The sequence below is a fragment of the Carettochelys insculpta genome, chromosome 22 (genome assembly GCF_033958435.1).
Source record: "Carettochelys insculpta isolate YL-2023 chromosome 22, ASM3395843v1, whole genome shotgun sequence".
NCBI lineage: Eukaryota > Metazoa > Chordata > Testudines > Carettochelyidae > Carettochelys > Carettochelys insculpta.
This window is the reverse complement of record NC_134158.1, coordinates 4,175,419-4,198,028: the sequence shown is the minus strand read 5'-3', so window position 1 is coordinate 4,198,028 and position 22,610 is coordinate 4,175,419. Positions and strand designations below refer to the sequence as shown.

The 22,610-nt window shown below is 56.7% G+C and overlaps 2 protein-coding genes and 1 pseudogene across 2 annotated transcripts in view; all 3 read left to right on the top strand.

The window, feature by feature from the left end:
* LOC142024740 (uncharacterized) overlaps positions 1-22,610 on the top strand; it is a 372,768-nt gene that overhangs the window by 153,242 nt on the left and 196,916 nt on the right. Inside the window, 1 exon segment of the mRNA XM_075016918.1 lies at positions 20,449-20,458. Coding sequence (XP_074873019.1) covers positions 20,449-20,458 — 10 coding nt within the window.
* On the top strand, positions 144-4,207 carry LOC142024581 (E3 ubiquitin-protein ligase TRIM39-like; annotated as a pseudogene).
* Positions 5,334-20,565, top strand: LOC142024959 (tripartite motif-containing protein 10-like). Its single transcript, XM_075017349.1, has 4 exons — positions 5,334-6,741; positions 9,705-10,193; positions 18,668-18,763; positions 20,429-20,565. The coding sequence occupies exons 1-3, from the start codon at positions 6,725-6,727 to the stop codon at positions 18,687-18,689; spliced, it is 528 nt and encodes a 175-aa protein (XP_074873450.1). The 5' UTR covers positions 5,334-6,724; the 3' UTR covers positions 18,690-18,763; positions 20,429-20,565.

The window sequence follows — 22,610 nt, the reverse complement described above, 5'->3', positions numbered from 1 at the left end:
CCGCCGCCATGTGAGCGCCACTGACCGGAGCCCAGGGCAGCTTTCCTGGGGCTCTCAGCAGTGACCCCGGCTCTGCAGGGACCCGCCTCCCCCCGTCTGTCTGCAGCGAGGGGAGCAGAGGGGGAGCCGCCCTGGGCCTGGCGATGGAGAAGGGCCGGGGGCTCCCAGCCGCTGCTGCCGTGGCCGTGGCAGAGCCCCGGGGGCCGCTCAGCTCCGCACCGCGCCGGGCTGGGGGCGGGTCGCCAGTGTCCGGCTGGGGCCAAGGCTCCTGGTTTCCCACCAGGGTTTGTGTGCGGCCCGTGGCAGAGAGTCTCGGCGCCCATGTGACACTCGGGCACTGGGGGGGGTGGGGGGAGCTGCAGCTCCGGCTGGGCGCTGGCGCCTGGGGTGGGGGTCAGCAAAGTGTGTGGGGAGGGGTCGGGAATGAGCAGCTGGAGCCCCATCCCTGCAGGGCTGTTAGTGCTGGGGCCTGAACCCCACAGCCAGAGTCTGGCACTGCTGCCGGCCCTTCTGCTCGCCCCCGACTGCACCCCCAGCCTTGTGCCTCTCGCCCCCGTCGCCCAGAACCGCCTCCTCCCTCTTCCCCTCCCCCCACAGAGACCACAGCTGCCCTCTGCCCCCACAACTGCCTCTTCCCTCTCCCCCTCCCCCCACAGAGACCACAGCTCCCCTCTGCCCCCCAGAACTGCCTCCTCCTTCGCCTCCCCCCACAGAGACCACAGCTCCCCTCTGCCCCCAGAACTGCCTCCTTCCTCTCCCCTCCCCCCACAGAGACCACAGCTCCCCTCTGCCCCCCAGAACCGCCTCCTCCCTCTCCCCCTCTGCCCCCAGAACTGCCTCTTCCCCCTCCCCCTCTGCCCCCCAGAACTGCCTCTTCCCTCTCCCCCTCCCCCCACAGAGACCACAGCTCCCCTCTGCCCCCAGAACTGCCTCCTCCCTCTCCCCTCCCCCCCCCACAGAGACCACAGCTCCCCTCTGCCCCCCAGAACTGCCTCCTCCCTCTCCCCCTCCCCCCACAGAGACCACAGCTCCCCTCTGCCCCCCAGAACTGCCTCCTCCTTCGCCTCCCCCCACAGAGACCACAGCTCCCCTCTGCCCCCAGAACTGCCTCCTTCCTCTCCCCTCCCCCCACAGAGACCACAGCTCCCCTCTGCCCCCAGAACTGCCTCCTCCCTCTCCCCCTCTGCCCCCAGAACTGCCTCTTCCCCCTCCCCCTCTGCCCCCCAGAACTGCCTCCTCCCTCTCCCCCTCCCCCCACAGAGACCACAGCTCCCCTCTGCCCCCAGAACTGCCTCCTCCCTCTCCCCCTCTGCCCCCAGAACTGCCTCCTTCCTCTCCCCTCCCCCCACAGAGACCACAGCTCCCCTCTGCCCCCAGAACTGCCTCCTCCCTCTCCCCCTCTGCCCCCAGAACTGCCTCTTCCCCCTCCCCCTCCCCCTCTGCCCCCCAGAACCGCCTCCTTCCTCTCCCCCTCCCCCCACAGAGACCACAGCTCCCCTCTGAACTGCCTCCTCCCTCTCCCCCTCCCTCCACAGAGACCACAGCTCCCGTCTGCCCCCCCGAACTCCCTCCTCCCTCTCTCCCTCCCCCTCTGCCCCCCAGAACCGCCTCCTCCCTCTCCCCCTCCCCCCACAGAGACCACAGCTGCCCTCTGCCCCCCAGAACTGCCTCTTCCCCCTCCCCCTCTGCCCCCTGAACTGCCTCCTCCCTCTCCCCCTCCCCCTCCCCCCACAGAGACCACAGCTCCCCTCTGCCCCCCAGAACCGCCTCCTCCCCCTTCCCCTCCCCCCACAGAGACCACAGCTCCCCTCCCCCTCTGCCCCCCAGAACCGCCTCCTCCCTCTTCCCCTCCCCCCACAGAGACCACAGCTCCCCTCCCCCTCTGCCCCCCAGAACCGCCTCCCCCATCTCCGCTTCCCCCCGGAGAGACTACAGCTCCCCTCTGCCCCCAGAACTGCCTCCTCCCTCTCCCCCTCCCCCCACAGAGACTACAGCTCCCCTCTGCCCCCAGAACTGCCTCCTCCCTCTCCCTCTCCCCCTCCCCCCACAGAGACCACAGCTCCCCTCCCCCTCTGCCCCCCAGAACTGCCTTTCCTCTCCCCCTCCCCCCACAGAGACCACAGCTCCTCTGCCCCCCGTGCCATCCTATTCCTCTTCCCACCCCCCACCACTGCTGCCTGCCCCTCCCCTCACCCCCCCTTCTGCTCCCTGCCCTTTAGTTCTCCCCATACCCTCCCCTCATCTCCTGCCTCCCTGACACCTGCACCCCCTCCCCTCTGGTCCCTTGGGCCAGCCCCTCTGTTCACCGCTCCTCTGCCCCCTGAGCCCCCTCTCAGCCATTGTCCCGTCTGCCCCCTGGTGCCGGCCCTTCCCTTTGCCCCTCTGTCTGCCCCGTGTCTCGTCCCTTGTCTCCTTTGTGTCCCCGACGTGGGCCCTTCCCGCCCCCATCTCTGGCCCCTGGTGCCCACGTCCTTCCCCCCTCTGCCCTCCTTGCAGATGACCCTCTGCCCCACCCCCCATCCCTCCTGCTCACTCCCCCTCCCCCACACCTCCCTATTCCTGGCACCCGCCCCTCCCCTCACTGCCCTATTGTGTCCTGAGATCTGCCCCACTCTTCCCCCTTCCCCTGGTACCTGCCTCCCTGCTCACCCCCTTTGTCTCCTTCCCCTGCCCCCTCCTTTCCCCTGGAGCCTCCTCCTCCCCCTGCCCCTGTTCACCTCCTGTGTGCTGGGGTGTCGCCCCTCCCCCTCCTGCTGTGTGCCCCAGAGGCCAGCTCGACTCCTGCCCTCCCCTTGTCCCTGGGCCACCGCCCCAGCCCAGCCCCTCACTCCTGTCTGTGGGCCTGGAGCTGCCCCCACTCCTGCCCCTTAATTGCCCCAGCGCTGCCCCTCCCATCGCCCTGTTCTACCCCCACCCCTGCTCCTCCCCTCCCCCCTGCAGCCCCCGGTACCCCCCTCCTCCTTCCCTCTTCCCCCACTGGGGCTGCCCTGCCCCGGCCGGTCCCTCGGCCCCCGGGTGCCTGCCTCACTCTGTGCCCTGGGGCTGCCCATTCCCTGCCCCCCATGGTGCTGGCACCTGCCCCACCCCTCAGCCCCCCCACCCAGCACCCGTCCCTCCCCTTGGTCCCCTGCCCCATGGGAGCTCCCCATCGCCTCACAGCCCTCAGCCCCGCCCCTTGCTGCCCCTTCCGTCACCCTCTGCAGCCCCCGGTACCCCCCTTCATCCCTCCCAGGGCTTATGGGGTCTGCTCCTCCGCCCCCCATTGCCCTCATTGTGCCCATCACCTGCCCCTCTCCCTTCACACCTCCCCATCACCTGCCCCTTCTCTCTCCTCTCCAGCTGTGAGCCTGGCCCCTCCTCCGCCCTCCCTGACACCTTCTCACCCCTTCCCCACTCCCCTGCCCTCCTCCCTCAGCGTCTCCTCCCAGGCAGAGCGGCCCTGACTCCCCTCAGACAACACCCCCAGAGCGATCACTGGGGCGCAGGTTCATTTCCCTCCGACCCCAGGGACCAGCCCTGCCCCCGCACTGACTCTGTGACTCTCCCCAGTGGACGTCACTCTGGATCCAGACACGGCTCATCCCCGGCTCGTCCTCTCTGAGGATGGGAAACGTGTGAGATGCGGAGACACCCGCCAGGATCTGTCCCGCAACGCCGAGAGATTTGATCCTTGTCCCTGTGTGCTGGGCGCGGAGCGGCTCACGGGCGGGAGGTGTTGCTGGGAGGTGGAGGTGGGAGACAGGAGTGGGTGGTACCTGGGGGTGTGCAGGGGATCTGTGCGCAGGAAGGGGCAGGTCACACACCCCTGAGGATGGATACTGGGCCGTGTGTCTGAGGGACGGGGGATACGAGGCCCTCACCTCCCCCTGGAGCCCCCTCCCCGTGAGCGCCAGGCCCGGCCGGGTGGGGATTTTCCTGCACTACGAGGCGGGCGAGGTCTCATTTTACAATGTGACTGACAGGTCCCATCTCTGCACTTTCACCCGCACCTTCTCCGGGCTCCTCCGCCCTTATTTCAGTCCCGGTCCCAACCCCGGGGGGACAAACGCGGCTCCCCTGACAATCTGCCCCCTCCCAGCGCAGCCGCAGGGAATCCCTGTCCCTGGCAGTGACCCCGCGGCACAGACTGACCCCTCCCAGCACTGAGCAGCCCCCAGCCCTGCTCCCATGGGGTCGTCTAAGGGGCATCGCCCGCCTGCTCCCCGCATCAGTGCCCAGGCCTGTGAGCTGGGAGGGGGAGGGCAGGAAGGGGCTGGGGGAGCAGCTGCAGGCTGTGGGGGGCAGGGTCGGGTCGATGCTGAGGGTGGGGTGAGGAGGGGGCTGCAGTGGCGGGACAGGAGGAGCCCAGTGAGGGGAGAGGCCCAGTGGGGGGGCCCGGGCACTTGGCACATTTCCTGCCAATGTGCGAGCTCACAGCTACAAAGCTGCAACCCCGAGTCCCCCCCGCTACCGCCCATTCGTGCTCACCCGACACCCCCGGCCCGTCTGATCTCCCCAGGCCTCCCACTAGCGCGGCCATTTACAGCCATCTCCTGACATTACAAGTGATGCAAAACAAACCAGGACGCGCTCCTTGAAAATGATCATAACTAACCCCCCCCCGTCCCGCCGCGCCTCGGCGCACGAGGTGCGCAGACCCGTTCGGCAGCTCCCGCCCCCGGGTCGCACGAGCCAAGGAGCGCGGCCAGTGGCGGTGCAGACCGGGCTCTTCCCGAGCGGGGCTGGGGACACACAGAGACGCGCCTGATCCCCCCTCGCCTTCGGGCAGCGCAGAGCCGGGCGAGACGCCGCCCCGCTGGGACTTCTGCCCGTCGGGCCCGGCGGCTCCCCGGGAGAACGAGAGACGAGCCGAGGGGTGGACAAAGCCCCACCCCCCCCCCGTGGGCAGCGACAGACCCGAGCCGGCTGCACAACCCAGACACGCGGCGCGGCCCGGCGGCCGCAGGGCGAATCCCTGGGAACCGGGCGCGCGTCACAGCAGAGGGGAACCTCCCTGGCTCAGCCGTGCTGGGAATAACTGCCGAGAAGGGGATAAGCGCCCGCCGGCTCCAGCCCAGCCCACCCCCACCCGCAGCGCTGGCCAAACCCCTCCCGGTGCTGCCCCCGAGGGCGGGGACCGGAGACAGCCCTGCCGAGCGAGTCCGAGCCGGGCCCCCTGCGGCTCCTCTGCCGCGTGGCCCTGCTCCGAGGGGCTCCTGCGATCCCGGGACTCCCGGCGCTGGCGCTTTGCGGCTCCCGCCCAGTTGTGCCCGACTCTCCCTGAAGCCCGGAGCGGGCGGGGACGAGGGAGCGGGGGAAGCGGCGGCCGGAGAGCTGGTTTCAAGGGGCACGTTGTGTGTGGGGGGGGAAGGGGCTGGGTCTCCCCCCGGGCTCCCCGTGCGCTGCGGACACACCCGCTGGGGGGTTGTGTTGAACACGTGTCCATGGCCGCATCTGTGGTTGTGGTCACTGGGTTGTCGCACTCCCAATGGAGCGGGAGCACCTGACCGGGACCCCCCTGGGCGCAGCTGTGCGGGGGGGGGGGGGTCGGGCGCTGGCCGCTGGAACCGGAACTAACCGGTTTTTCCCGCCCTTTTCCCTCAGCGTTCCATCCCCTCAGAGCGGTTTGCCCCCCAGGGCGCCAGGGGCAGGTCCCCCCCCCAGGCGTCTGTCAGAGCCGGTGGCGGATGGACGGACGGCCCAGGGCGCCTGTCCAGCACTGCCCCCACCCCCGCAGAGACTCCCCTCCCCTCCCCCCCTCAGCTCGACCGACCTCAGTCCTGCCGCCCGTCGGGGAGATGCGCTGACGGCTCCTCAGTGGGGCTGTGAGCACGGGCGAGACCTTGTGGGGTGCCCCCGCCCCCGCAGCCTGTCCCGCCTGTGGTGCGGGGCAGCCCCTGGCGCACGTCTGCCTTCAGCGCGCCGGGCTGCAGCCCCCTCCTGCTCCCCTGCAGCCTCCTGCCGAGCCTCTGACTGGCCTCGTCCCCTCGCGTGTTTGTTCAGACACACCCCATCCGCAGCCCCACACGCTCACAGCCTCTCCTCATCCTCCTGCTGGCTGGGGCCGAGGCGGCCGCTCAGAGCACCAGGGGGAAGAGGAGCTGAGGGCAGGGGCAGGTGTGTGACTGTGGTACCCGCTTTCCTTTCGGTCGGTGGATGCATCCATGTGGCGATGCTCTGGGCAGCAGGCGCCAGGTTCACCCGTACCCGTGCGAGCCAGTGGGCGCCGTCTGTCCGGGGCTCTCCGCTCGGGTTCCCCTTCGCCTTCCCTAGTTTGACCCTTTCACCATCACACCTGCTCTCGTTTCTGTTTTCCTTGTCCGGAGTCGTCAGTTGGGTTTTGGGGCCCAGGGCAGCCCCCCCACAGAGCCTGGGGGAGGCCCCTTTGTCTGCAGAAAGGCTTGGGCCTGCCCACTGTGGAGTCGTAAAGGCCACAGCTCAGCCCAGTGTGGGGGTCAGACCCCGTACAGGTGGGCAGGAGGGAAAGTGAGTGGGTTTTTCTTGCCTTCTGTAACACACTCAGGCTGTCTCTGAACACTCAGTCTGGCTCTGGGCTCAGCTGTTCGGCCCAGCTACCCAGACCCCACCTCCCCCAGGTCTGTTTCCCTTCCCTGGGCAGGACACGCCATCGGATCTCTCTGGAGGAAGGGACGAGAAGCGAAGATACAAACCTCTCTCCCTCGGCCACGATCTCTCCGCCAGTCTCTGCTCCCGACCTGCTGGGGAGCTAACGTCAAACCAGCCCATGAGCGCGGTGAACAGGTAAATCTCCCCCAGGCCGTCACCCAGGGCCTCCCCCTCCACATGGACAGAGGCTGACGGGGCGATGTGGGGGCCTGTGAGCATGGGAGGTACCTAGAGCCATTCTGTCAGGCTGACTGCCCTGGGCCCTGTGCTTTGGGGGGCCCCACACTTCAGGGGTGCCTGGGTAGTGGGGAGCTGGCAGCAGTGCCACCATCCTGGATCAGCTCCACCCTGTATTACCAGATCCCAGCATGGTGGGAGAAGAGGGGGCAGGGACCTGGTAAAAGGGGTGGGATGGGGGTGGGGGCAGAGGAGGGATGGGAGGAGGCAGAGGCATCAGGAAAGGGAGGAATGAGGGTGAAGCGGGAAGTGGGGTAGAAAGCAGAGGGGTGAGAACAGGGACTTGGGGAAGGGATGGAATGTGTCTGGGGGACGAAGGGGCGGCCGCAGGGGTGTGTGTGCTGGGCTGGGCTGGGCTGGGCTGGGCTGTGTAGGGCACCAGCACAGGTGGAGACAGCCCTGCTCCAGCACCATTTCTCCAGCATCCATTTCCCAGCCCTTTGTATTTCTCTGTCTCTCTCCCACTCCCCTGTGATCTGTCACAGAACATCCCCCTCCTGTCCTCCAAACAAGAGCCCGGCTAATTTAACTACAACTCATCAGGAAAGACACCTTGGAGTCATGGGCCAGTTCTCTGAAAGCATCCGCGCAGCCTGCCATGGCCGCCCAAAAACCAAACCAGGGTGTTAGGAACCATTGAAAAAGGGACAGGGAATAAGATGTAGAATATCTTATTGCCCTTGTATAAAACCACAGTACGCCCACATCTTGAACACTGTGTGGGCCCCTCATCTCAAAAGAGATGTATTGGCATTAGAAAAGGTTCAGAAAAGGGCAACTAAAATGACTAGGGGTTTGGAGCAGGTCCCATGTGGAGAGAGATTAAAGAGCCTAGGACTTTTCAGCTTAGAAAAGAGAAGACTAAGGGGGGGTATGATAGAGGTAGATAAAGTGATGAGCGGTCTGCAGAAAGTGAACAAGGATAAATTATTTACTTATTCCCAGAACATCAGAGCTAGAGGACACTAAATGAAATTAATGGGCAGCAGGTTTAAAATCAATAACAGGAAGTTCTTCTTCACACAGCGCACAGTCAACCTGAGGAACTCCTCGCCAGAGGAGGCTGTGACAGCCAGATCTGTAACATGGTTTGAAAAACAGCTAGATAAATTCATGGAGGTTCGGTCCATTAATGGCCATGAGCCAGGCTGGGTAAGGAATGATGTCCCTTGCCTCTGTTAGAGGCTGGAGATGGATGGCAGGAGAGAGAGCGTTAACTGTTCAGTTCATTCCCTCTGGGGCACCTGATATTGGCCACTGTCAGCAGACAGGCTACTGGGCTAGATGGGCCTTTCGTCTGACCCAGTCTGGCCGTTCTTATATTCTGAGCTAGGTGTTAAGTGCAGAGCAGGCCTCGGGGGGGCAGGGGGGGGAGGTTCCCTGGAGCTGGCTGGAAACACAGGGGCTGAGAGATTGGCTGGAAGCTCCGCATGTGTGAGGCACAGAGCCAAGAAAAGCAGTAGGGAGTGTGACCCTGGCGGGACGCAGGCAGACAGACAGAGGTTGCTGCAGGCCCAGGGTCCCCTGGAAGGACAGATGTGGGGTTCTGAGTGAGGGAACTGCCGGCTGCTGTTGGTTTCTACAGGAATGCACAGATATTGTTTGTAACTAATAGAGTTTGCACCAAAGAAATACCTGACTCCTATAGTCAGTGTCTCCTGCCAGGGGAGTAACCTCGCAAGGGCCCAGACACTGGCTGAGGTCAAAGGAGCCCTGGTACAACCTGAGTGGGAATCTCGACCCATGGTAGTAGGTGGGAACATTTGCACGAGCCCCAGGTGGAAAGTGCCTGAGCAGAGAAGCAGATGCTGCTCACTGAGTTCATTATGTGCAGCTCTGTGCACTGAGCAGTCCCCATTGGCCCTGCTCCCTGAGCTATCACACCTCTCCCCAGAGCCAGTCCAACCCACGGATGGATCCCTGGCTCCTCTTCCCCCCAGCAGCACCAGCCCACGCAGGGACTATGGGCTAATATTGGCCCAGGAGAAAGAAAACCGCTGGGAAGATCTGGAGGAGCTGGACTGGGGTTCGGTGGGGTGGGGGATGGGCAGGACTGTTCTGTTCCCTTCACCGTATGGAGCTGTGCACCTGTGAACCCCAAGGCTCTCGGTCAGCTCGCAGCTGGCGCTGTGCGGGGGCTGGGCTGTAACCTTTAGACTGCGCTGTCATAAAGCTTGGCTGACTTGCTATAAACTTTCCCTTCAGCTCAGGGGTTGCTGCTGATTGGTGAGTTGCTGCAGGTTTCATGCCTCGTCACCAGCTGCCTGTGACCTTAGCCCAGGGAGTGCCTGCAGCCCGGCTGGTACCGGGGGGTGTTGGGATGTTCAGCCAGACACAGCCAGGTTAGGGCCCCTCCGCACACAGTGTCGCTGAGGTAACTTAGTGGGGCTAGTTTCCACCGTTAGCCGTTTCAGTGCAGGCCTGGGGGTGGCTGCGGACGCCCTCACTGCCAGCTAAGAATCTCCTAGTTCAATTGAGGGCACCTGGACACAGCCCCTGGGAGGCGATTCCCAGCTCGGTACCGGTACCTGCGCTGACACTGCAGGAGTTGAGCACGCTGCCAAGAGCAGGGAGGCCACAGCAGCACGTGGGCAGCGTGGGGGGGACACTAGGGTACAATCCAGCCCCACCCAAACCCCAACACTCACTGCGCAGACACAGCCTGAGTTTAACCCTTTGTGTTCTTGTTTGTGTCCTGCCCCCCTTCTCCTTTCATTTCCTTTCTACGTCTTTACACCCGCTGCTCCCATTCCCTGCCCATGTCCTTCTCCTGCCTCCTTTGCTTGTCTTTCTGCAGCTCCCCCACCCCCCGCCCGCCTCTCCTTTCTGCTCACCTCATTCTGTACCTCTGCCCCTGGCAGGAGAACAGGCACCGCCCATTATCAGCAAACCTGTTCCTCGTGCGAAGAGAAGAGAAGCCCAGAGCCCTCACCAGCCATGGCCGCAGCGACTCCTGTACAGGAAATCCAAGAGGAAACCAAGTGTCCCATCTGCCTGGAGTATCTCACGGACCCCGTGAGCACAGAGTGTGGGCACAACTTCTGCCGAGGCTGCATCACTCAGTACTGTGAGACGTGGGCAGAGCTGGGCTCTGACCCTTTGTACTGCCCCAGCTGCAGAGCCCGAATCCCGAGAGGGGCTCTCCGGAATAACTACCAGCTCGCAAATATCGTGGAGAAAGTCAAACACCTGGATTTCAAACCTGGAACTGAGAATCCCTGTGAGAGACACGGCAAAGGCCTGGATCTGTTCTGCAAGGAGGACGGGGAAGCCGTGTGTGTGGTTTGCTGGAGGTCCGAGCACAGCTCTCACATGGTGCTGGGCCTGGATGAGGCTCGTGGAAGTACAAGGTAGGACACACTCTGGGTGTGGGTTAATTCCATCTGTCCCTTTTCAGACTCAGTCTCTCAAAGCCCCTGAAACTCCCAGTGCCCCAGATTTCCTCCTCTGATCTCTTGTTCCACTGACATCTCTGTCCTGCAGGCGCCTTCCTCTTGTCTGATGCACAGAACCCTGGCCACTGACACTGCCCCAGACAGTCCTTAGGGAGAGGTGCGCACAGAGGTGACAGTAAGCCGGTGCACCCTGGTCTGCCACCCCAGTCAGAGCTGGCTTCAGGGGCGCTGCACTGCAGGAGGAGGAGGAGCCCACATCAAGCTGGGTTACACAACTCTGGCCCTCCCTTTTCCTGGGACCTCCCTCTTTAAATACCCCTCTGGAAACCACCCCCCGACTCATGCAGCCGGTGAAGCAGGTCTTTGCCCGTGAAAGCTCATGCTCCAAAATATCTGTCAGTGTCGAAGGTGCCCCAGGACTTGTTGTTGTTCTCAAAGATACAGACTAACGCGGCTCCTCTCTGATGCTGGACACGTAGGTGTGGTTCACTCTCCCACGCAGGGTCACTTGAACCACATACACAGAGAGCAAATGAGTCTCCTCCACAGCCTTAGCTAAGCGGGAGGTGGCTTTTAGCTCAAACTGCAGAGGCTCAGGCACTAAGCTCCAGAGATCACTGGTTCAGATCTGCCTGTGGGAAGTTACAAGTGGGGGTTCACCTGGGTTGTCCCTGGGTCTCTGAAGCTCAGGGTGCTCTTCTCCAGCTAGTGGAAACATGTAACCCACACACACAGGAGTGTTTTCATGTCTGGAACACCAGTCCTGGAACTTTTCCTTGCAACAAGGCCTGTTGCCAACTTCATCCACAGATATATTCTGGAGATACCATCACTGGGCCTAACCAGGTTATTCACAGAACCACGGGCACATTCTCATGTTCCTCAACTAACGTCATATCTGCTATCACGTGCCAACAATGCCCAGATGCTTTGTATATTGGACAGATTTCAAACTCTCTCAGACAAAGAATAAATAGACATAAAACAGACATAAGAACACTCCTGATTCACAAACCTGTCAGCCAGCACTTTAATGGAACGGGCCGTTCTGTTAATGACCTGAAAGTCTGTGTTTTGCTGAAGAGGAATTTTCACAACACTTTGGAAATAGAGGCTGCTGAACTCTCTTTTGTATTCAAATTCGACACATTAACACGTGGTTTGAACCGGGATGCGAATTTTCTGGGTCATTAGGGGGGCTCTTTTTCATATTTGGCTTTATCTAATTCTTGACTCTCAACTCCCCCCCAACACTTCTGCCCCTCTGCTTTCTGATTTGCTCACCTTGATAATATTTTTCTGATTTGTCAACCTTGATTACTATTTTTGGTTCTCTGTGCCTTAAATATTGCGTCTGTTCTGGCCTGGCCACTCCCAGTCTCTGTTTAATCCTTGGTTGATGGAGTCAAATTTGTAAATGAATTGCAGCTCAGAGATTTCTCTCTCCATTTTATTTTTGACATTTTTTTTGTTCTAGGACTGCTGCTTTTAAATCTGTTACTGAGTGTCCAGGGAGATTGAGTTGTTCTCCTGCAGGTTTGTGTATGTTACTATTCCTGATGTCTGATTTATATCCATTTATTCTTTACACAGAGACTGTCCAGTTTGGCCAATGTAAATTGCAGTGGGGCATTGTTGGCACATGATGGCATATATTATATTAGTAGATGTGCAGGTAAAGGAGCCCCTGATGGTGTGGTTGATGTTAAGTCCTGTGATGATATCGCTGGTGTAGATATGTGAGCAGAGCTGGCAGCGAGGTTTGTTGCAGGGATTGGTTCCAGGTTTAGAGTGACTGTGTTGTGGTCTATAGTTGCTGGTGAGAGTTTGTTTAAGGTTGGCAGGCTGTCTGCATGCAAAGGGGGTTGCAGATCACTGATGATGTGTTGGAGAGGCTTTAGTTGGGGCTGCACGTGATGGCCAGTGGTGTTCTCCTGTTTCCTTGCAAGGCCTGTCTTGTAGCAGGTGGCTTCTGGGTACCCGTCTGGCTCTGTCAATCTGTCTCCTCACTTCCTTAGACGGGTGTTGTAGTTTGATCCTCTGTCACTTGTCACCATGCAAGGCACTGCATTTAGCCATATTGAGTGGAAATCCATCAACCTCATGAAAAACTTGCAAGGATACAGACAGACATCATCTTTCCCTCCAAATGCAAACAGAAGGACATCACACCAAAAGGACTGAAGGTGAAAAACCCACTGAAATCAACCAACTGCACAGATTACAGTGAGAGACTGTGCCACACATTCTCTAAGAAACTGAGGAACCACCTGATCAGCATCCTGTACAGCAAACAGGAAAACATCAACAGAGAGCTCTCAAATCTGGAGACCCTCATAAAAGAGTAACCTTCCCCACAAACCTCCACATGGCTGGACTTCACTGAAACAAGACAGGAGACTTACAATGCACATTTCTCTTCTCTACAGAAGAAAAAGGACTGTAAACTATCTAAACTCCTCCTTTCCATATGGGCCACAACAGGGGTAGCCTTAACTCACCCAGCAGTATTGTCAATCCATCCAACTACACACTCAGCCCAGCACAAGAATCTGCCCGTTCTTGGGGACTCTCCCACTGCCCCACTACTTCCACAAACTTGATACAGTTCTGTGGTGATCTGGAATCCTACTTTCGCCATCTCCGACTCAGGGAATACTTCCAACATGACACTGAACAGCGCAGTGACCCACAGGTACCCTTCCACCTACGGTACAAGAAAAAGAATTCCTCATGGAGTCCCCCGATGGTCAAAATGACAAACTGGACCTATACATAGAATGCTTCCGCCGGCGTGCACAGGCAGAAATTGTGGAAAAGCGGCATCTCTTACCCCATCACCTCAGCCTTGCAGAACGCAACGCCATCAGCAGCCTCAGAAACAACTCTGACATTGTCATCCAAGAGGTGGACAAGGGAGGCGCTGCTGTCATCATGAATAGGACAGACTGCCAAAAGGAGGCTGCCAGGCAATGCTCCAACACCACATTCTACAGGCCTCTGTCCGAGGATCCCACTGAGGAGTACACAAAGAAACTACAGCATCTGCTCCAGACTTTCCCTATAAAAACACAGGAACAAATCTACACAGACATATCCCTTGAACCCAAACCAGGTTTATTCTACCTGCTACCCAAGATCCACAAACCTGGGAATCCTGGACACCCCATCATCTCAGGCATTGGCACCCTCACCACAGGATTGTTTGGATATGTGGACTCTCTACTTGGACCCTATGCTACCAGCACTCCCAGCTTTCTTCAAGACACCACTGACTTCCTCAGGAAACTACAGTCCACTGGTGACCATCCTGAAAACACCATCCTAACCACCGTGGATGTAGAGGCCCTTTACACCAATATCCCACATGAAGATGGACTCCAAGTTGTTAGGAACATTATCCCTGATGAGACCATGGCACAAATGGTGGCAGAGCTTTGTGACCTTGTCCTCACCCACAACTATTTCAGATTTGAGGACAATTTATACCTTCAAATCAGTGGCACTGCTGTGGGTACCCGCATGGCCCACAGTATGCCAACATTTTTATGGCTGACCTGGAACAACGCTTTCTCAGTTCTCGTCCTCTAGTGCCCCTCCTCTACGTGCGCTACACTGACGTTTTCATCATATGGACCCATTGGAGGGAGGCTCTTGAAGAGATCCATCGTGATTTCAACAGTTCTCATCCCACCATCAACCTTAGCCTGGACCAGTCCACAAAAGAGATCCATTTCCTGGACACTGCTGTGCACATAAGCGATGGTCACATAAATACCACCCTATACCGAAAACCCACAGGCCTCAGTGCTTATCTACATGCCTCCAGCTTCCATCCAGGGCACACCACACGATCCATTGTATACAGCCCGGCACTAAGGTACAACCGCATTTGCTCCAATCCGTCAGACAGAGACAAACATCTACAAGACCTTTACCAAGCTCTCCTGAAACTACAATACCCATGTAAGGAAGTGAGGAATCACATTGATAGAGCCAGACGGGTACACAGAAGCCACCTGCTACAAGACAGGCCTCGCAAGGAAAACAAGAGAACACCACTGACCATCACATACAGCCCCCAACTAAGGCCTCTCCAGTGCATCCTCAGTGATGTGCAACCCATCCTGAACAATGATCCTTCACTCTCACAGACCTTGGGGGGCAGGCCAGTCCTTGCCTACAGACAGCCTGCCAACCTTAAACAAATCCTCACCAGCAACTATAGACCACAACACAGTAACTCTAAGCCTAGAACCAATCCTTGCAACAAACCTCACTGCCAACTCTGCTCACATATGTACACCAGCAATATCATCACAGGACCTAACATCAACCACGCCATAAGGGGCTCCTTTACCTGCACATCTACTAATATAATATATGCCATGCCATCATGTGCCAGCAATACCCCACTGCAATTTGCATTGGCCAAACTGAACAGTCTCTATGTAAAAGAATAAATGGACACAGATCAGACACCAGGAACAGTAACATACACAAACCTGCAGGAGAGCACTTCAATCTCCCTGGACACTCAGTAACAGATTTAAAAGCAGCAGTCCTACAACAAAAAATATTTCAAAAATAAAATGGAGAGAGAAACTTTCCGTGTGTCAGTGTCTCCTGTCACTGAATGACGATTCCCTGATGCCCGATTGTCTGAGCCCCCAAATATTTCCCACAACTGTGAAATGGAGGAAAAAATATTTAAAAAATACTTATGGCCCTTTATTCTGTGCAGCTGAGAACATTTTACTCCCTAAATAATAAAAAACGATGACAAAGAAACACCAGTGTTCCCCTCCAAACAGACCAGTGAATTCTGCCCAGACTGGCGGCCCCCTTAGACACAGCCCCTACCCCTGCCCTGCCCTGCCGCCACAGGGGGAGGCTGATGTCCGCGGGAAGCCTCTGTGAGCACAGGTGAGGGGAGGTAGCACTCCAGAGATGCGCTGCTCCCACCACATCCCCACCACAACTTTAACTGCTAAATGGGTGTCCCCTGCCCCTCCTGGCCCCTCTGGGTGGCCTCCCTGCCTCCTCTGTGCTTTAAATATTGAGTCTGTTCCGGTCTGGCTATGGGCTGAAGAAGTGGGTCTGTCCCACGAAAGCTCATCACCTATAAATTATGCTGTTAGTCTTTAAAGTGCTACTGGACTGCTTCTTTATACCCCTGTCAGTGACTTGCCACACCTGAAACTGGCTCTAGTCACCCCTTTCCCACAACAGCCTCCAGGGCTCTGATTTCAGTCAGGGCCTGTTAGTCTGTTTCAGCCACAACAAGGAGGAGCCTGCAGCACCTGGAAGACTAACAGATTTATTCCAGCTGCCCATGAGTGCTTAGGCCAGTCAATGAGCTCGTGGGAGTCCCAGGGCCCCAGTGTCACCGGTGAGCTCCTCCCAGCCCAGCAAACAGCCTGAGTCAGATCCAGGAAGGGAAACACCCACTCGCTGCAGCACATGAGCCTGTTCCTGAGCTCAGGGAAGGGAAACTCACCCTGTTCCCAGCCCAGAGGGAGCCATGGCTGCAGGGAGCCCCCTGCAAAGTCTCCAGGAAGAAGCCACATGTCCCGTCTGTCTGGAATCAGGGAGGGAGCCATGTTAGTCTGTAGCTCCGAGAACAACAACAAAGTCTTGTGGCACCTTATAGAGTAACAGATATACTGGAGCATGAGCTTTCGTGGGCAAAGACCTGCTTATCAGGTGCATCTGATGAAGTGGGTCTTTGCCCATGAAAGCTTATTCTCTAAAATATCTGTTAGTCTATAAGGTGCCACAAGACCACAAGACTTTTTGTTGTTCTTGTCTGTCTGGAGTTCTTTAAGGACCCAGTGATTACAGAGTGTGGGCACAACTTCTGCCGAGCCTGCATCAGCCAGTGCTGGGAGGGACCTGACCCAGCCGCCTCCTGCCCTCAGTGCAGAGAGACTGTGCAGCAGAGACACCTCCGGCCCAACAGGCAGTTGGCCAATGTTATAGAAATAGCCAAACGGCTGAGTTTGCAGGCAGCAAAGGGAGCAGGCGGGGACGGGGTGTGTGGGGAGCACCAGGAGGCTCTGAAGCTGTTCTGTGAAGAGGATCAAACCCCCATCTGTGTGATCTGCAGAGAGTCCCGGGCTCACTGCACTCACACTGTGGTTCCCATCCAGGAGGCTGCCCAGGAGTACAAGGTACAGAGCTGCTGTCCAGGCTGATGGGTAATAACTTTGCGTTTTACTGACAAGTCAATGGCACCATTCCGGTGTGTGCAGCCTTCAGGACCTGAAAGTTGCTGTACAAATTAGTGATGTTCCAGTCTGGCAAAAAGGCAACAAAGGAAGTTTTTAAGTTTGTCTTTGTGAGGGACACCCCTCCCCACTGTGCTGTATGGAAAATGGGCTGTGACTGTAAATCTGTATAACTTAGAGATACTTTGAACAAAAGATGGTTTGTAACCGATTTACATTTAATGTTCTGACCTGCTGAGTGTGTAATTGTTGTGAGTAGTTGGAAATACGCCGTGTGTGCTTGTTTAGAGTTAGAGATGCTAATAACAGCCATTGCTGGAGATTCTGGGGTTAGTTTTCCTCATGACTGAGCAATTAACCTGAGGGCTTGTAAATGACTTTTTGTTCTGTAGCTTTGGGAGGTGGCTGGGTTAAAGACATGTAACTCTGCCACCTGGTACCGACCTCCATTTTGGGGGGATGCTTAACGAATGCCTGTGGGGGAGGAGTGGGGAGAGAGGGAACCTATTTAAGCAAGAGGCATTTTTCAGCCAGTGTTTGGGCCAGCTTCACTTTTTGCTTCTAGCCTGCCTTCGAAGTTGCCTGACATCCCCTGAGGCTACGTCTGCTCTTACTGGGAATGTCGGCGGCTGCTACGCAACTTGACCATGTCTACACTAGCCCCAAACTTCGAAATGGCCATGTAAATGGCCATGTCGAAGTTTACTAATGAAGCGCTGAAATACATATTCAGCGCCTCATTAGCATGCGGGCAGCTGCGGCACTTGGAAATTGACAGGGCTCGTCCAGACGGGGCTCCTTTTCTAAAGGACCCCGCCTACTTCGAAGTCCCCTTATTCCTGTCTGCTCATAGGAATAAGGGGACTTCGAAGTAGGTGGGGTCCTTTCGAAAAGGAGCCCCGTCAGGGCGAGCCGCGTCAATTTTGAAGTGCCGTGGCCGCCCTCATGCTAATGAGGCACTGAATATGTATTTCAGCGCTTCATTAGTAAACTTCGAAATGGCCATTTACATGGCCATTTCGAAGTTTGGGGCTAGTGTAGACATGGCCCTTTAGTTACACCAATTCTGTACCTAAAATCAATTCTGCAGCCATCAACATTGGTCCCTGTCCTCACTGCTGAACATCGATGGGAGCGCTCCTGTGGTTGGCATTCCTTAATCTGTGCTCATAGGAATAAGGGGCTTTGAAGTAGCCAGGGTCCTTTTGAAACGGAGCCCTATCTGGACGAGCTGCATCAATTTCAAAGTGCCGCAGCCACCCGCATGCTAATGAGGCGCTGAATATGTATTTCAGCGCTTCATTAGTAAATTTCGAAATGGCCATTTGCATAGCCATTTCAAAGTTTTTTGCTAGTGTAGATGTAGCCACTGAGTCAGTTTCAAAATCTAAAGAGGGAGGAAGTCAGTGAAAGTTGTTTGTTTTGGTGGAGTTAATGTTTTGAGTTAAATGCCCTGTTAGACCAGACTAGCAAGCTTTGCAGTGTGGACACAAGGGTTTGTGGGATCTGCCTCCTGCCCATAAAGGGGCTTTTCTGGAAAACAAACAAACAAAACCAAAACCAGTGTGAGCAAGTCCTAAGAAACAGAGAACATTACTGGAGACCCAGGCTGGGATGAGATTCTTTTTGATCTAAAGATTTTACCTGCTATGAAGGCAGCTGTGACGCTATGAGGCCCATCTCACCAGCACTGAGCAGTGAAGAGGAGCAGTGGTTGGGAGGGAAAGACGCGCTGCTGAAGGCCCCAGGCCCAGCAGGGAGAGGAGGTTCCCACTGGGAGGCTGAACTCCTGCGCAGCTCCACGAGGGGTTAAACTCAGATGCTGCGGCCGGCACTAGAGGAGGTCGCTGGGCTGAACGCTGTGTGGGCCTCAGGTGCCCTAAGCCCACCCACGACAGGGCTCAGACGGAGCAGCTGATTCACCCCCATGTGACTCCAGTGCCCTGGAATGTGCTGCACCACTCAGCAATTCGCAAGTACCCACAAAGCTTGGGCAGAACCCAGATCTCTCGCAAATTACTAAAAAGCCCTAATGTGAATTGGTAACACGTCTGGCTGTGACCAGCCCTGGGGCTGCATTAATAACATGTCCTCTCCTGGGGAGTATTGACCTCACAAAGATTAACAGTTATCTTGAGTTCTGCGCCATCCCTCTCTCAACCGAAAGTAAAACCTCCCAAATCCTTCCTGTTTCCTCAGGGAAAAATCCAGGCACATTTGAAGACTCTGAGAGAAGAGAGAGAAAAGCTGCTGGGACTGAAAGGCACAAGAGAGGGGAAAAGCCAGGAGTACCTGGTAGGTGCCCCCTGTTATGAACCATCAGGGCTGGCAGAGGGAGGTCTGTTTGGAGGCAGACTCCTGTGTGGCCTTGGTGAAGGAGAGCTAGTGAGTGTCTCTGTGATCGGGGATTGGTGGGTTAGAGCCATGTGAAGACAAGCCCTGAGCTTCCATTGCAGTTAGAGTGGAAATGGCTCAGGGCAGGGATTTTCCCTCCCTAGGTTCTGTGCAGGGCCCCACACACCTGAGGGCAGATCTCATCTGGGGCCTGCGGGAGCTGCTGGGGTGCCAATAACAACAATAAACCCTGTGATAGAACTGGTAATAACAGCCACAGCCTGTAACTCGCCCTTCTCCAGCCTGAAGACAGCTCTCTCCCCAGCACACCCCGGTCTAGCCCAGCAGTTCCCGGCCTTTCCCAGACAGGGACCCATGTGACAATTCAGGAAGACTTGGTGACCCCCGGCAATTCAGACACGGGGGTGGGGTAACGATGGGCAGCGCCGTAACCAGCTAATTTTGCACCTGAATATAAAACGCTTTAAACGACTTTATTCTGTGCAGCTGTGAAAGTTTACCCCATATAAAATTGTGCCCCTTCATGTGGAGATTCATAATAGTTATTTCACAGAACAGGGGAAATACATGAATAAAATATTATTATTTTTATTAATAATATTATTAATAAAATAATAACAGTACAGTTACTCTAGTTAACCAGAGCTGTGGTGGTAGAAAAACACTCGTCCCCAAACCCCTCCCCCCGGCTTAAGCCCCACGCTCAGGGGGAAGGGGAGTCACGCTCAGGGGCTAGAGGGGGCCGGGGAGTCACACTCAGGGGCTAGGAGTCACTCAGGGCTGGAGGGGCCTCGGGGAGTCACAGAGGCTCCTGACCCCCGCAGCTGGAATCTGGCTGAGGTGTGGACTCCGGCCAGCAGCGCCATCCACGGGAACCCCGGCCAGGTGTGAGGGAGACCCCAACTGCCACGGCTGGAAGCTGGACGGGGCACGGAGCCCTGACCACCTCTGAGCCCCAGTTCCAGGCTTCAGCCTTCCAACCCTCAACCCCGACCTCCCCCTCCACCACCTGCCTCACCTCAGCTGGCCGCTGCTCCTTTGGTTCCCCAGATCTCTGCCCTATTCCTGTTTCACACGCAAGAGGGCAGGTCCCTGCCCTGCAGGGCTGAAATGGTAGAACTTAATTGAATGGGTTGGTTAACTGCCCAATGGTGACTCCTTTTCAAACGTGATAGGTTGGGAAACCCTGGTCTGGCCCTTGTGCCTTTCGCACAAATCCTCCCCAAGGGAACTGGCTGTCCCCAGGCAGTGCTGCCTGCTGTGTCTGCTCATTTTGTTCAAACACGTTTGCTTCTTCTTTGTCCACTTGCATCTCTGTCGGTGCGGTGCTGAGCCCGGCCTCCTGCTGCTCGGGGTCTGAACTCCCACAGCCCGTGAATGACAGAATGTGCTAACATGGCAGCCTTGGCAACCTCCCTTTCAGAGACAACTGGGAACAAAGGGGGAAACCGCGAGAGACTCTTCTGCCTTGTGTGCACAGAACAGAGTCAAAAGTCAGATATCAGGATTTTCAAAGACGTTCTCCCTCCTGCGCACTCAGCTCCCCATGACAGGGCCCAGGCTCCACACATGTCCCTGACCAGCCCTTCCCCTGTCTTCCTGCAGAGACAGACACAAAGGGAGAGGCAGAAAATCGTGTGGGAATTCCAGCAGCTGCGTCAGTTCCTGGAGGAACAAGAGCGACTCCTGCTGGCCCAGCTGGAGAAGCTGGAGGTGGAGATTGTGAGGCTCCAGAATGACAATGTCCGTGAACTCTCTGCGCAGATTTCCCGTCTCAGTGAGCTGATGGGTGAGATGGAGGGGAAGTGTCAGAAGCCAGCGAGTGAATTCCTGCAGGTGAGACTGAGGGAGAGACAGAGACTCTGTGTGTGCCCCAGGGCTGGAGATCCCAGAGAAAAAAATAAGTTGGTGCTTTGCACCCACCAGCCACAGCTCCTCCACTTCTCCCTGCACGTCCTGCCAGCCACAGTCAGCTGGGGGGAGAAAAGGATCAGGTCCAGGGTGTGCTGGGGGACGGGGATGGGCACAGGTGGGGAAGAGGAAGTGTGGGGGCAGGAAGAGGTGGGGCAAAGTGTGGCACTGAAAGAGGGGGTGGAGTGGGAGTGGGGTTCTGCATCCCCTGGGAGAAGTGGAAGCTGGTGCCGATGGTTACAAACATCCCAGCTCCCCACACAGGGAAGGGAGACTCCTGAATCATAAGCTCTGGGGTCCAGCAGTTGGAGGTGTCGAGTTACATACACAGAGCTATTAGAGATGGTAAAGCCCCATTAGCTCAGGGAATCCAAGGCCCTGGGGCCAGGGCAGGGCCCCTCTTCCCTAGATTTGCAAACTCCCTTCCCTGGGATCCCCTGTGTGTGTTGTGTGGGACTGAGATTCTTTTCTCTCCTTCCCCTGTAGGACGTCAGAAGCACCTTGAGCAGGTATGTGGCTCTCACTCCCCTCACACCTCACCTTGTTGGGAAAAACCTCGGAGAAGATGTTTGCATCAAATCTCCCCAGGGCTCTACAGTGAGATGTTAGGGGAGGGTCACATCTAAGCTACAAATATCCCTGATCATCTCCAGCCTGAGGGTCTCACCCTTGCACAGAGTTTACAATTATCCCCTCAATGACAAAGTCTGACCTCAAGTATTTCCTAGAGGTGTCACCTCCCTGGAGGACCGGCTGCCCCAGGACTATGAGGCTGGAACATCGGCTTGTCACTGCTGGGCACTAGCTGAATTGGTGTCTGAGTCTAGTTCCTAGTGGGCAGATTTGTACAGCACTTCCACTGGCAGCATCCTGTCCCTCAGAGCCTGGAGGCCAAGGAGTGAATGGGCCATGGAGACGCAATTCCCCTTTTGTCCCCAGAGCTGGTCTCTCCAGGCCGTAGTTCTAGAATCTGAATGGGGCCTGCGAGGGGAATGTTGCAGGGCCCTGGGCTGTGCTGCACCTGCTCTCAGGCTGGGAGAGGCCGAGGGATTCTAACTCCCAGCCCCTCAGAGCAGAGACTCACTGGCAAGAACTGAAGAACCGAGTCACTAAATGCCGTATCACCATCTGACGTTGTTTCTGTCCAGGTGTGAGAAGGGGAAGTTCCAGCCGCCAGCGGAGATTTCCCCTGAAGTGGAAGGACAAGTCAGTGGTTTCTCCCTGAAAACTGTTGCTCTCTCCGAGACTCTGAGCAAGTTCAAAGGTACCTAGAAAGGACCTAGGAGGGGAAAGGGAGTTTAGCATCTGGGACAATGGAATGCAAAAGGCTCTGTTCACTTGGTTCACAATTAGGTTGTGCTTCTATTAAATTGCTGGGTGAGAATGGCAAAAACTTAGGGTCCACCACACTCTGATTGATTAATTAAAAATCTTATTTGTTCCAAAGTATCTTGTGCCATTAGAGTTACCATTAGAGACAGAGAGACAGTGGTGTTAGTCTGTATTCTATCAAAACAAAACAATAGTCATGTAGCACTTTAAAGGCTAACAAAATAATTAATGAGGTGATGAGCTTTTGTGGGAGAGACCCACTTCTTCAGACCATAGCCTTGCCAGAACAGACTCAATATATGAGGTCCAAAAATTGTTATCAACGTTGACAAGTCAGAATAATTGTTATCCAGGTTGGTAAATCAAAAGAGCAGAGGGACGGTGGGGTGTGTGCGTGTGTAAGGTTGGGAAGTTAAGAGTTAGGTAAAATATGGAAGTATGTAAAATAGTCCTTGTAATGGGTCAGGTAATTGCTGTCACTGTTCAAACCATCTGTTAATGTGTCAAATTTGAATATGAATTTGAATTTGAATTGCTAAGTGAG